The sequence below is a fragment of the Polyodon spathula genome, chromosome 20 (assembly GCF_017654505.1).
Source record: "Polyodon spathula isolate WHYD16114869_AA chromosome 20, ASM1765450v1, whole genome shotgun sequence".
NCBI lineage: Eukaryota > Metazoa > Chordata > Actinopteri > Acipenseriformes > Polyodontidae > Polyodon > Polyodon spathula.
The window spans coordinates 26,213,501-26,228,784 of record NC_054553.1 but is presented as its reverse complement, the minus strand read 5'-3'; the positions used below and the strand labels follow the sequence as shown (position 1 = coordinate 26,228,784).

The following is a 15,284-nucleotide window of genomic DNA, read 5'->3' as shown; positions in this document are numbered from 1 at the left end:
ATCTATTTAAAAAAAAAGCTAGGCACATTAATTTAAATATGAAAAATCTCTATAAAAACGCGTTTTTTTTTTTTTTTTTTTTTTTAATAATTACCGATTTAAAACCAATGTAAAATAAATACAAATCTATACATCCTTTAGATTCCTGCCTACAGTGAAACGCCTCTTCATGGTTAGCCAATGCTGCTGTGCAACTTCCACGTCTCTCGCTTTTGATGGAAAGCTGCAGAGTGCTGGTGGTCTCTCACAGTTGTGGCTGAATCTCAAACACACAGACCACGTCTTATAAAATCAAACAAGACTTTGTTTCGAACCGGTAGGTGGCAGAAGAGGGCGACAGCTGGGATGTCCCTGGGAGAGGAGACAGTTTGCACTCAAAGTAACTAGACTGTGCTAGAGGCGCAATAAATAGGAATAGTATATATTTGGGATATTGGAATGGCGAAAGTGAACTATGTCACTTAATTTTCAGAACTATCATCAAACTATTTCTAAATCTTTTAGCAAAATATATTTTTTATAAGTTTACAATTAATAACTGGGCAAAGTTATGACATATTCAGTATTACATATTGTATATCGTACTGAGTCCCCGTGTAAATACCATACCTGTCTATGAAATATAGCGTGCTTCTACCATAACCCCCCTGTCACACAAGGAGAAGATATCTTGATACACCCTCTGCGTTAGTATAATAATGAGCTGTCCTCGAGCGGTGGTGCTGAACTTCAACATCGATTAAATGTAATAGAGGTCGAACAGTTTAAGCTGTCCTTGACACTAACAGAACGTAACCGAAATTACGAGTTGCACTTAATATTTCAAAATCCAGATAATTTTAAAATTAACTTTCTGAACTAACACGCAGATGAACTTTGTTCTCCCAGAACTACTACGTTATGATTTGCGGCAGTACAGCACTGGATATGTGTGATGGCCTTAGATTTCAGCAAATGCACCAAGTATCTAAAGATTTGCTCCTAATCCCTTCCTGAGCAAGCAAACCCAACATAATCAATTTGAACTCAAGAGAGTAAGTATACATCACAAAACAAATTCAGAGTCCCCACAGTTCAGATTCTTGGGGAATACAATATCCAGCACTGTTGTTAGTTTTACTTCCATAAATTAATATAATTCACAGAGTCTGCATGCTTTTTTTTTTTTTTTTTATTATTATTATTATTTTTGAAGGACTCCACCATCTTGTGAAACAGCATCTTCAGAACTGCCTCAAATGCTGGCAGATACTGGCCTTGCTATAGTCTATAGCTAGACCCACTCAGTCACCGTGTATGGAATTGTACCGTGTTTTCTGTGTCAATTTTCTAATGCATGCTTTTTATTTATTTTATTTAAGTTTTATTAGGGAAGCTTCTCAAACTCCACATAAACCGTTATTCTACTATCTTTTCATGGGGGTTACCTTGCATTTCAGTTCCTAGCTCTAACAGTATAGATCTAGACAATCAAGCCAGTGCATGTAGCTACAAATCACCATCCTGTCCTGATGCACTCCCTCCTTTGCCATTAAAGGGAAGTGCCTTTTCAACTGGTTTCACAGGATTACTGATTAGCACTTCTGCAACACCCATTTTACAGCCCTCTAGTTTCTGCAGATTTATCAGGTCTTAGCAAGAACCTTTAAAGAACTACACCAGCAAGAGCCGTCAATAGAATATGCAGTTGTAACTTGCATCCACCATGGATTAATATAAATTAAAACACAGCATTTTTTATACATCTGAAATAAGTGTTTTTATTTATTTATTTGAAATCCAAACCCATGACCAAATAACGCAAAAAAAAAAAAAAAAAAAACAATATTGAAAAGTTGTTTAAAGCAAACCTTAAATGGGAAACGGTTGTTAAGCCACAATCTAATATGCATACATATAATTTAGAGATATTAGTGATAAAATGGATACAAGTCATTGTAATGTTTCATGGTTGTTTTTTATTCCATAAGATCATGGGCACTGGGTGCTCGGGTATAAATTATATTGCTTCACCCTCATCGCCTTCTCAACCAGGATTGCTAAAGCAGATCCGAAACTACATGTTCCTTTTGCAACAGAGGCAATTACATCGGTGCTAACTCTGACTTGAATAACGAACAACCCTGTGTTAAGTAAACTGTTATGCATGACACATCAGTGCACAACACAAAAATAAAAGCATTAAGTATTGCTTTAGTGCTACACAAGAGCCTTTCTTCAGTGTTTGATAAGCCTGCGTTTGTATGTGGCTCCTGTCTTGGCTGTGGGGTGCACTGGGTCTCTAATAACACCCAAACGTATTGATCCTTGAAATAATACAGTCTGTATTGGAAAGCAGGTCCCTTTAAAATGACATTGTAGCTTGGGCCAAAAAACATGTAGGATACTATAACTAAAAAACAAAGAATGTGCCTATACCTAAAACTACTGTTTAAGTCAGTTAAATGTAATACATTGTGTGTCTGGCTCATTAATAACATTACAATTAGGCAACAACCTGGTAAGATTTTTTATTCCAAGTACATGACACTGGGTGCTCCAGTCAATCAGTTTTGTTTTCAATCATCAAATCTATAAAATTAGACATTTTCGATTTTTCTCGTAAAAGTCAACCAAGTGTCCCTTTAGATTCCAACAAATATTTGTTGGTATGTTTCCAACACCTGAGCTTTACTGTTGTAATTTAATAACATCTAAGTCTATATTAACATCTATATTTTATATTTTATAATAAAATCCTACTCCTCCCCTCCCTGTTAGAAGTTAATTAATGGGTCTATCCAGTAGTGTTTCAAAAGCCATTTTTATACCTTTATAAACCTGACAAATGATTCCAGTCTTTTACATATCACTGTGGAGTTGACATTAATTTAAAAATGTAAAAACATATTCTACATATACTCTTTCAAAACAGCAGGCCTGCATAGAAGTCCAAGAAATGTAACGCTATCATTTTAAGACACTGAACAAATTTGTTACTTTAAAAGTGACTTTGTGCAGAAAGGGTTGCTGTCCGATTCAGATCTACCACTCTGCCAAATTTCAGGCTTCCCCTCTCCGTTGTGCGATTGTACTGTGTTGGATCAAGTTCACAAAAACACTAATTCTTAAAACTCGCTGAAACAAGGGGTTTTCTTTAGAAGATGCAATCAAAATCACAGGTATTAAATATGTTTAAAAATATGTAATATAAAACATAAGGGATCAAAATATTCCCAGTGAATGTCAGTTTACTAAACTGGGTCTGCATGTAAATATTGGCTTCAACATGTTCACCCGTGATCAGGCTTTATCAATAGATACAGCAGCGTATCACATTTTAAAGTCAGTATCTAAACACAATTCAATTTAGCATAAAATACAGCTCTGTGCCAAATTCTTAAAAGCTTTTGTCTAAGATCATCTGAAAACAGCAGAGTAAAAAAGGGGCAAAGGTCAACTGCAAATTTTACCCTGAAAATAGGAAGCCTGCATGTCAAGTGGTTTCTGAGATGCAAGGGGCTGAATTGCACATAAATGCTAAATGAAGGACCACAATGATCAAGGGGGGAGTGAAAAATCTTCAGAAGCAAAAGAAAGGTCGGAAAATGGATTTTAAAATGCCAGCAAGCATGGCATAGAGTTAAAAGGCAAAAGATGTCTAAAAATTACAACGAGGATCATCATTTCTATTAAACCCCACCCACAAAGAGTAGCATTAGCACAGCTTCACAGTTCTGAATGTAACCTACTTTCCAGACTCTTAACTTGCATACTGTAAATTCATCCTACAAACAGCCTACAGGAATGCATTAAAAAGGTAAGGGCAGCAGAGAGTTTGTGTGGATAATGCCTGGCACTCCTGGCTCACACCACATTCCCACTATCATTCCCGTTCAGCTGTGTCGTTATGTTGTCTGTCTCGATGTGGCCACCGGCCTTGTCTCCATTCATCATGTCTTCATTCTCGGCATTCCTCCACTTCAGCGATTTCTCAAACTTGGTTTTGAACAGCAACCCGTGACCTTCAAAATGAGAAAAAACAGCAGATGATTTCATAGAACAGCACACAGCAGCAGCTGCATTGTACTTGACCTAACACCACTGAGCCTGACCCAATACGATTCTGGAGTTTCTATTAATATTGAAAGGTAAAGCCAGAGAAGCAGGTGTCACCTGAGAGAAGCTCTAAATGCCATTTTTAGCAGGTAACTATGGTAACGTATGGCGTTCTAAAACAGCTGGTTCAGGGACTATGCAGCATCTTGTTAACGAAGGCTACATGACACTTAAGTATATCGAATGGCCTCCTTAGATGCACACTGCATACAAAAAAGTGAATACCACTTGTTACTACTTGTAGTCTGAAGCACATATGGGGCCCTCTTTTGAAGCAGGGTAAATAAATCTATTTAAAAATGGTACAAAATGAGTTTTATATTATCAGAAAATTGTCTTTGCACTTGCTTCAAAATAAGGCCCATGGAGTTTAAAAGATGTGTCACCTGTGTCACAAGGAGCACTGATCTGTCAGTTAACACGTCGTGTGTGTGGGGTGCCTCCTTGTCGTGAAATGGTTCGGTTCAAAATCAATATTTTGTGGCGAGACTGTGGTATTTAATAAGACGTGCGTTTTTAAAAGTTTGTGGCAATTTCGGTAATACTTTCTTTGAAGAATCTAGTGTCAAATTCATCAAAATTTAAAGAAAGACTGAAATTACCAACACGAAGAAGAGTGTAACATTGCTGGTGTTTTAAAGCGAAGACCAATTTAAACAGATTTTAAAACTATTTATCACACCCTTAAGTTTAAAATCAGCAACATGCGAGATGCAAGGGCGTGTAAATCCCAGCTCATCTTCTAAAGGGGTCAGCTACACCAAAACTAATTAGCCTCACAGCAGTATACCTGGAGCAAGACCTTCCAAAGAGCCTGGTCTGTGTCTAATGCCAGTGCTAGGTGACAGTGAGTTACTCTGCCCTTCTAACTGGGAGTCAGGTCACAGTAAATCCTATTACCAAGGGCTAGACATGTAATCAGAACTTAATCAGCTCAAGCATAACACAATCAACGAGGACATCTGTAGCCAATTAGGTCAGGTGGATTTTAGATTTCTCGAGGCACAGGTGGTACTGAGGTAGTTTAATGAAATGGCAGTGAGACTGATTAATAGCTCTCCACATCTGGCAATGTACCCGTAGAGACTGTACATTTATATTACATTTGGCAGCTGGCCTCGGAGAATAAGAAAAAAAAAAAAAAGTGTGTGTGGACATTTTTTCATCCACACAACCAAAAGGCTGTTTTTGCACCTATTTCAATTACTCATCTGAATTTATCATTTCTATTTAATATTATCCATTCTGGAAAAAATACAATTCAACCAATATCATATCACTCTTGTCCCCATATATTGTTTTAAAAAACCCACTTATTAAAATATATGATTGTCTAAAACATGAAAGAAACCCCAACTTGGAGGTATATATATATATATATATATATATATATATATATATATATATATAATATATATATATATATATATATATATATATATATATATATATATATATATATATATATATATATATATATATATATATATATACACACACACAAACAATTACATTATTACTGTTGTTTTTCTCAAATGCTTGGAAATAAAATTCCCTCTGCATAACAACAGTATGTTGAAGGTTTTCCTGTGCTCTTGATTAGAATCACACACTACAGTATTTGGACACAATGCAGGTGAAGTCTTATTTGGTCTTACCTGCTCTCATCACTTGCATGTTAAAAGTGAACTGTGGCAGGGTTACTCACCTGGGCAATCTGCAGTTTCTTTAAAAGCCGCCTTTTTGCAGCACCCTCGACACAGACTGAAGACGCATTTATTTCCCTGAAACAGAACAGCACAAACAGTACTTACAACGGCTGTATTTTGATAACTTGATCTCTGAACAAAGCTCCTCCGACAACATGTTTATTCATTTTGTACATGTTTTTTTCTAGGAATTTGCATAAACCCTGTGGTGCTAAACTGGAGGCTGTGCTTTCTGATGTAAACACAGCTGTTGTCTTAAATGCATCTTGTTTATCCTGCAAATTAAACTAAAATAAACTTTGCTTGGCTGAGATCTCAGGTTATACAGCACTGTACACACCACTCAGTTACTGCTAAAACTGACTTCAATTAAATCGAGCTAAACACAATTAAAATTAAAAAAAGCTGATGGGACATGGAAACCTATCTCTATTAAATTATTATTTCACAAACGTTTTAAAATGATTTTTTAGGAAAAGATTTAGCAACACTTCCCATTTAATCATGTAGTGTACTTATTCTACCAAAGCAAAATATTACATTTGGCTAAGCTGGCTTAATATTCTGAGGTCATCATGTTTGTAGATTACATTTTTATGATTATTACACAATATTAAAAAGTAAATAAATACACTGTGCACTGAGGCACCTCAGTGTTCATCAGCTCAACAAAAAACAATCCTCTGTTTTTGTTAAATTACTCCCACCAAATCAATTTTGTTCCTCTGCAAACTGATTTTCTGCATTTATTTTGAATAGCTGTACTAGTTACTAAGCTAGGTGGAAACAATGATCAAAGTAAACAGAAACAATAGAATCAGTAGCTATTAAACTGGTAAGGAAACTAAAATGCAGGTCTCCTAAGTACAGTATAAACGCTAACGTCGCACTGGACCAAAAAAAGCGTAATCTTTATTCAATATCACAAATGCAGCAAGCCGTCTATCTGCCACACTCAAATAATTTCACACATTTTAACCCTGGGGTTTGTCCAGTTGTTCTTCTCTGCACTCTGTCTCACTGGATGTTATTCCACATCAAAGCACACCCTTCCATGAGGTCTTTAACCTTTAACAGTCTCCATGACTGTATTCAAAACAGTGGCAAACCAATCATTTATAAGAGAAAAGGGATTCTTTGCTAAACAGATGGATTAGGAATATTACTTTGTGCATGAACAAAAAATATTTGAAATGCGTTAATCCCACCTCGTACTTTTATTCTTAGGCTCTTTTAGAAAGACAATCCTATTTAATTTTGAACAAGGTCACTGTGACCCGAGAAACACAACTAGAGGTGGATTGTTTCTGAAGAGCCTGTTGTGAGTGACAAACATTTGACATGTCAAAGCAGCAATTACACTAGTACTCAGCAAACTGAGCATGGCAGGTCTGTCTTCCCTGAATTGAGTATATATATTTTGTAATGCATTGTGTACAAATCCCAAAGGTACAGAACATATTATTGGATACAGTGGGACCAGCTGTCGACATGCCCCGCTCCACCAAGAACAAACTCCAAGAAATGATTACACTGATCAAGATGTCACCTCGCTTTCACAATTTAAGTGCAATCTCAATACAGTTAGTGTATCACTGTCATGCTCTAGCCATCACCATCATTTGGTCTCATGTCAAACTGCGAGGACAGTTATAAATAGGATTGCTACTATTCGATTTTAAAATTTCTGTCAAAAATCGACGATTAATATCAATGTTTATTTTTGGAAGAATAGACCTTTTTTTTTCGATCTTTATTTTCCAATTTAATTGAAGCAGAGAATGGGTGAAATCGACCTTTATGCTAACCCCCCCCCCCAAAAAAAAAAAAAAAAAAACTTCACACCATTGAGAAACATCTCATTTAGGGAAACCCCTTTATCACATTCAACATGGAACAAAACCACGGTTATCTGAAATAACCATGGTTAATTGAAATAACGCTTGGTCACGGCAGAGCGACCCTGTAGAGATAAAGATCCTAGAGAAAAAAAAAAAAAAAAAAAAAAGGTCTCCAATAAGATGTAGAAAACGCAATATAAATTTATTACACAGACTTTTATAGCACAGATTTACAATTCAATAATAATATGCACAGAACAAAACATTAGATAGCTGAACAGTACTAACTTGCACTTATTATCCAGAGTCTGAGCGCCACCTCTTTCCGGCTTAAGCACAGCTGGTCATGGAAGGCAAGGCAGGGCCTGCTTCATTCCGACAGGAAGACTTCAGCCGGCGATCAGGGTACTGTGCACAATACTCATGAAGTGTTTTCCTCTTGTGCCCCATTTTCAAATCAAACTAGTAACTGTCACCGTATATACATATACCAAAAGCCTACCTACCTACACCTTAACCCGCTAATTTCAAAGTAGGAGCTTTGAATGACAGGCACTGTAGCTGGCAAATGAAAGAGCACGGTTGGTGCAGGTTTGATGATTGACAGTCATTTAAACAAACAAGAGCATTGTAGCGCTGCTTCAGTCAATGAGATCTGTCAGAACAGGACGAAATGACTGACGGTGAAACTACAATAGCCACGGAGTTGACTGACAGCGACCATTCAGAACGAAATGGAGATGGGACGGACAGCAAGTATTAAAACTACACAAACTAGACAGGATTTCTAAATTACAACGTGGCATTGTACCAAGGAAAAGACCATTGGATAACCTGCAATGAATGTCACTGTAACTGTATGCTACTTGACACAAAACACCAGCTTTCAGGTCTGGGGAGTGGCATGCTGTTAACAGCATCTTAAGTCAGGAGCCACACATTCCAGCCCCTTCATCGTTTCTGTCCTGTTTACTTTCCCTGGAACAGCAGATTACTCTGACCTCTGTAGACCTGCTTCAATTGATTACAGTTGCCATACAGATCCCTTGCTCTTTTATATACTTTTAGAAGGACAAATAATAATAATAATAATAATAATTTATTACCAATTCGTAATAAACACTGCTGCTTTTACAGATTTCGACAGGCAGAAACACCCAATAGAGACTTGCATTTACACTAAAATGACGTTGACCAGATTAACATTCTTCATACAGCATTATTCAGACACTGCTGCCAAAATCCATTTGCAGAGCAGCGCGTTATGAAAGCCTGACTGCCTGTGGTGTTTTCTTGTTTTTATTCGATGCTGGTAAATTTAACCAAGTTCCTACAAGTGATTAACCTCTCCACCCTCTCACATCCAGCTACAATCAAGGAGGCTGCCTGTCAGCAAACAGGTTGCTGCAGAAAAGCCAAGAGCAAACAGGCAATTTTAGGGAGCATTCCCTTAGAAATCATCAACGTGGATCCAACGTGCGAGTCGTCAAGCTTTTCAATTAGAATCTCCCTTTAAGAAAACTCATCTGGGGTTTTGTCAGTTCCACTTAGATCACAGTTATTTTAGGTTTCTTTTTGATACAAATAATTTATCTTATCAGCACTAGCACTATGATCACGGATCCCCCTTTTATTATGGTCTAGCTGCAACTGGGTCAGCGATATACCACACAAAAATGATATACCAGAGAGAATCAATTTGATTTTACATCACTAAACTTGAAAAATGTGTATACTGAACTAAATGCAAAACAGGCAATGAACTAAAAGACTTTCAACACAGGGGAAAGGTGGGGGCAGTGATAATACTGCCAGTGCTACCAAGAAGCGAGTAAATGCATTTAAAACCCTTGGTTAGCACCCCTTTAAGTGCCACTACAGTATACGGGTCCCCTCATTAGATGTTTGGGTGTGTTTTAGGGGTCATGTTTGTCAGGTGACATACTCTCATCTACAAAATCATGAGTAATTCTTCAGATAGGCTGATTATTAATTGCATCTTATGATTATGTAAATGCAATTTAAATGCATACAACGCAACCCTTGGATCAGGAAGAGTATAAGATTGCAGCTTTCAATTGCATATTTTATTTTACATGCAATTTTCTGTACTTATTAAAACACCTTAATGCATCTCATATTCATTCATGACCTCCAACACCCTTGAGGTATAATTCTTACACACCACACAATATAATCAACAATGAATATTAAAATCAAATGCGCAGGAAAGATTAAACCAACTATAAAATCTATGCTTAATAAATCTGCCTTAAAATAATATGTCGTAGCAGACTGCAGAACTTCTGGGATCAAAAGGTCAAAGTAAAAAAAAGTATTGCTTGATTTCCTTAACACTAGAAACGCCACGGTAGTCATCGACGGGTTTGGATTTAAAATGTAAACGAATCTGCATTTGTGAACGCAATGCCATTTGTCTTTTTTTTTTTTCTTTTGTTATTTTCGTTCTTGCTTTTTTTTTTAAACTGACAATCACATTGCATTTACAGTACGCAGTTTCGTTTACATTTTAAATCTCATTAATCCCGCGGTGGTTGTAGTGTTAATGAAAGTATCTCAGTCTTTAAAAGGTCACTGAGTGGTAGTAGTATGCTTTTAAAATACTTTTGAAAAGCAGCCTAGGATGCTTAGCGGGGCACAAACCTGTAGGGGGAATTGACCATGCTTCCAAATTTATAGAAGATAACCCATAACACTCACAGTACAGTTTATACTCGCACACCATTAAAGATAAAACTGTAGATATTAAGGGACTACAAACATGATCAAAACATAAAAGAACAAACCTTCAAAGCACATTTAAGAGCAAACAATGCAAGCCCTACAACTCTGAATACTATTCCTTTTTGCTACTGGATGATGAAAAATAAAAATGAACTTGATGCAGAATAAAAATAAAAGTGAACTTTGTCATTTCTGTGAATATAGAGAAATCCCTAGAACAAAGGCAGCTCTCAAATAGTTTGGCTTCACACTGAGTTGTTTTGGATCAATCAAGGCGAGAATAACTTCCTATATAGACCTCACATAGCCTCGTAGGGAGGCAGCAAATAAAGGACAAAGATATAGACAGCTATTCATATTTGTGGAATATAACACATATTCATCCAGCAAAAAAACAGACAGAAGCTGAATATGTTCCCTCTCGTAAGAGCCCCAAAATCAAATCTACAGCCAAAAATGGGCTGTTTCTAATTAGAATAATGAGTAGCCTTATCAGGAAAAAATTGCTTTGCGACCAACCTTGGGAACAAAATAACGTTATAACTATAACAGCAGCTGAAAGGCTTAAGGTATAGAGCTTATAACTCCATTCTCTGAAGCTTGACATCTTTCATCATTAAATAAGTAATCCTAGCAGAATTCTACTAAGACACCTAACTAATTCCTAACTGCGTCAAAGAAGATTATACTAAAGCAAACGAGACATTCATCATGCATTTAACACCAAAACTCAAAACCGCAAATACATATTTGTCTCATGGGTAGGTAACATTTCAATGCCGTCTATAATAATGTCAATTTCAAATCCCTGTTCTTTAAAAGAAGCCTTTATTCAGTCCATAACACAGATGAATTACCAGAAATCTGGGAAACTTTCATTCTACAGCAGCAAATGGTAGAACAGGCTTAGAAAGCAACTATGTACAGATATACATCTTTCCAGCTCTATTATATACTACACCCTGTCCCTATTTCAGAGTCTGTTTAAAAGCCTTTAGCAAGGGCTATTACCATAGTAACTCACCTTCTTACAGGTTTCAAAAACAGAACACACATACCTTTGAATTATTATTCACAAGACACACGCTTACCTTTGGATTTCCACACTGTTCACATTTTGCATATTTAGCTGTAAAGAGAAAAAGCTGATCAGCTGTTTAATCCCTTTCACATTTATAACCCTCAACTTGTACTATACCAGGTTTTACTGAGAGATTAAAAAGACCTACAGTGGTCTAGCTATGCAAGCTCAGGTGTGACTGAGAATCTATGACCCAATTACTTTTGTGTTTAGCAAACGAATGAGCAGAGAGAAGTTAATGAAATTCGTATGAATCCATTACCTTGTCTTTCAATTTAAATATGTACATGAAAAATACACACACACATACATAACCAAAAATAAATACGCACACAGTATTGAAAAATTGCATGTCTTCTCAAATATTGATGCTAATTGTGTTTGTCTCCACCTGACATCAACGGTGCTCAACGTTTACTGTAGAAAACCCTGTAGTTTGATAGGCTGTTCAATTTCAGAACCTTACGTTTCTGTGCAAGGTCAAAGTTCTTGTGTGGGTTCCGTGCTTTCTTCTTCAGCTTGTTCTTCGACAAGAATTCGGGGTTGCCCTCCTCACCCTCCAACACTCTTTTATTGGACGGCTTTCCTTCTGTCGAGTGGTCTCCATTCTCTAGGGGCAGCTTTTTAGGCCTGAAATGTACCACCAAAATGGTTTTGAAAGTAAGTTTCAAAAGCTTATTTGCTATAGAAATACAATACAGTACTGTTAAATTAATACAAGTTTACCCTCAAGGCTTTAGGGTTACAATGAGGGACAAATTAAGCATAGAGGGTTCAAAGAAAATGCTAGCTATCCAGGACTGGATTGTATACTAGGTGAACCACAGAAATCAAGTACACATTCTAGACTACCTGGGAGCTCCTCTTGAAACATTCCATGTATCGCAGCGTTGCTTTTTTTCACCCCCATTTGGCACTTAAGCATGGCATGTGACTCTCCTTTTCTCTCTGTTCGCCTTTTTGTTTTCTAAACTGTTCATTAACACAGTATATTATTATTATTATTATTATTATTATTATTATTATTATTATTATTATTATTATTATTATTATTATTATTTGAACTGATCTTGTTGTTAATTTAACCCCCAGTCTAACATTAAAAGGTACCATGAAAAAGTAAGTCGCAGGTTTGTTCAGGTTTGTTCTAAGGACATAAGCAAGCAAAGATCAGACGATGAGAGAAGAAATCAACCAGACAAAAGTTTCTACTCTTGCCTTTGTCTGAGTTTACTCCAGTCCTAGTGGGACAATAATCCCATCTGGGATAATGATAAATGTAGCACGATATGACACAATAGAAGTTGTCATCACAGACATTAAAATGTTTATGTAACAAATAAAAAGTGTACTAGTTTTGAGGTTCTTGAGATTCACATTCCTTATTCCTAACTTTCAAGGGTTTACACAAAAGGATAAAATGTGTTTTCATAGTGAAGAGGATGAATAGACTAATAATTTTTACACATTTTTCATGCAACTGTTTACTGACAAAGCCTAATGAGGCCCCTATTCTGCATTTCATATTCAGAGTGTAATAAAAAAAATTACTTAACACCATACCTAGATGTACAGTCCATCTTCCTAAATAGTTCACTAATGATCACTTTTATGACAATTGCTGTGTGTGTTTTGAATAGGTTTACATATCTCAGTTGCAACCAAACTTATTTTTAAACCCAGGACTCTATGGCTAATGCACTGATGCACTACACCTGCAAGCTCCTGAATTAGTTCATTGCTACCAGTCACTGTTTTCTCACCCTGGTCTCACGTAAGGCTGGCAGATCCAATGATGAAAAGGTAGTCCTCCTTTCGGCTTCTCTCCTTCCACTTGATTGGCCATTTCTTCCTGGGACAAGGGTAAATGACATAACATCAGCAGGGCTCGACATGGATACCTTCCCGAATTAAGTTCTACATCCATTGGATCTCAATTCTGGATGAGTTTAGGGAATACATTAAACTGATCAAATGAATAACTAATTAATTACAGCTCGTCTGTGGAGAAGTCTAATTTAGCTTGTGTGACTAATTTATATATCACAGATGCAAAAGTACTCTTACCTGTTACCTATTATATAATATAAAGTCTGTCTAAACAGTGCCCATTAACTCTAAAAAATAATCCAACTAGTGTTTTCATCCAGGTGTGAGTTATTGACAACATCACTACATCCAACTGAAATAGTGTAAAGTTACAGCAGGTTTTTAGGTTTAAGGGCAGCGGGAATTCAGACTCCATGGGCTTTATCTTCTAGAATATTGGTTTCTGCAGTACAGCATTGATTCCTCAGAACCCAGCTGAGTTCGGCACATAAACTCTCCACATTTGTTTTCGTTTTCAAAAGACTCAATTTTCAAAAGTATTGATTTCTTGTACGTGCAAACATAACAATTCCTAGCCAGCTTTGAGCTTTATGCTACGAAAGAAGGGCTCCTGACAAGCTTTTATTGAATTCTCAGACGTGCTTTTCACCTTTACAGGGACAATGTTCTTAAAAAGATTCACTAGAGAAGATGATTTATCTTACCTGACAGTGCCTCTTCAGCTCTCTGCTAACTTCTTCCATCCCCTCAATGGTTTTGACTTTCGCCAGCTCGTCTCGCAGTCCCTGGTAGACTTGTAACCTTGAGGGAAAGCGCAAAATGCCATCAATACAGCGAGGTTCTTAAAAAAAAAAAAAAAAACAACAACTGTGGATGTGTAATAAACAGACTTCATCAGCTTTTAGTTAATACCGGCTCAAAAAATGAATAAAAAATGGCATGCAAAACATGCAGTTTGCTGTATGCAAATATGGGGAGCGGTGGTAAACCTCAGTAGCTTCTTTCTGACTGTTTCCTGTCTGTAGCTCCTTGGCGTATTATTTACTGTATACTACAAGGTCACAGCAGCACTTACGTGTGGTGCCACATCTTGAAGAGGTGAGCCCGGACGTAGGACAGCGAACAAGGGTACAGACGGACTATTTCCAGGTATTCCTCTGCCATCTCCCACACTGGTGGGTTCCTCCCCTCAAATAAGGCTGGGTTATGAAGGTGGCCCTCTGTTGGACAAAAGACAGTGAATTTTATAGCACTCTCCCCCAATAGGTGTACTAACGCGCAAGTGTAAAAGTAAATCTTGTATATACTATACACTACCCTCAAATTCAGCACCCTGTCAAAGACCAGTGTATGCCACACTCTAGACAGGACTTGAGAACCACACATTTAAAATGTATACATGGCACACACTCTAGTATCCATTCCAGGCTGAGCTTAATCTGAAAATGCTGAACTGCTTTGTAACTGGAGTCGTATTACCTACCTAGCATGGGTACTTTACTGATGCTTACAGTGGAAAAAGTTGCATCTGTGCCACTACTGGATGAGGACAGGCTTGTAATTACACAGCCAGGTGCAGCTGCCTTATATTTGTGACATTATACAACATTCTGCCTAATGTCTGTTAAGAATTATCAGCACTAAAAAAAAAAAAAAAAAAAAAGTTAAAAGCCTAATCCCTCCTCGTTATAATCCTTTTAATGCAAATGCCCTTATTCACTAACCAGTAAGAACAATTCAAAGAAGTTCAACCTAAATGTGTTTGCTCCAGATGATACAGTAAGGAAATCTTCCCCTCTGTGGACGGAAGAGTACTTTATTCATGGACACTCTTCAACCAGAGCAGGAGTGCAGCCTAGTGGAAAATGCATGCAGGACAGACTAATACAATCAAAACCCTTTCTGCCCTATCTCAAAATGACAGACCACAGAGAAGTTTTTTACTGTACAGCTTAGCATCACTCTTATGCAGGTGACTTT

At 37.0% G+C, this 15,284-nt stretch overlaps 1 protein-coding gene across 2 annotated transcripts in view; it reads right to left on the bottom strand.

Annotated features, from left to right (window-relative positions):
* Positions 1–2,145: 2,145 nt before the first annotated feature.
* Positions 2,146–15,284, bottom strand: part of dus1l (dihydrouridine synthase 1-like (S. cerevisiae)) — a 16,994-nt gene continuing 3,855 nt past the window's right edge. The window contains exons 8-15 of one of the 2 annotated variants that reach the window (XM_041220250.1): positions 15,057–15,101; positions 14,380–14,524; positions 14,009–14,105; positions 13,238–13,326; positions 11,941–12,104; positions 11,485–11,522; positions 5,807–5,882; positions 2,146–4,004 (exon numbers count right to left, since the gene is read on the bottom strand). In XM_041220250.1, the coding sequence (XP_041076184.1) occupies positions 3,847–4,004; positions 5,807–5,882; positions 11,485–11,522; positions 11,941–12,104; positions 13,238–13,326; positions 14,009–14,105; positions 14,380–14,524; positions 15,057–15,101 (812 nt within the window). In that variant the 3' untranslated portion in view covers positions 2,146–3,846. The remainder of the gene's footprint in view (positions 4,005–5,806; positions 5,883–11,484; positions 11,523–11,940; positions 12,105–13,237; positions 13,327–14,008; positions 14,106–14,379; positions 14,525–15,056; positions 15,102–15,284) is intronic. The other variant, XM_041220251.1, reaches the window with a different exon arrangement.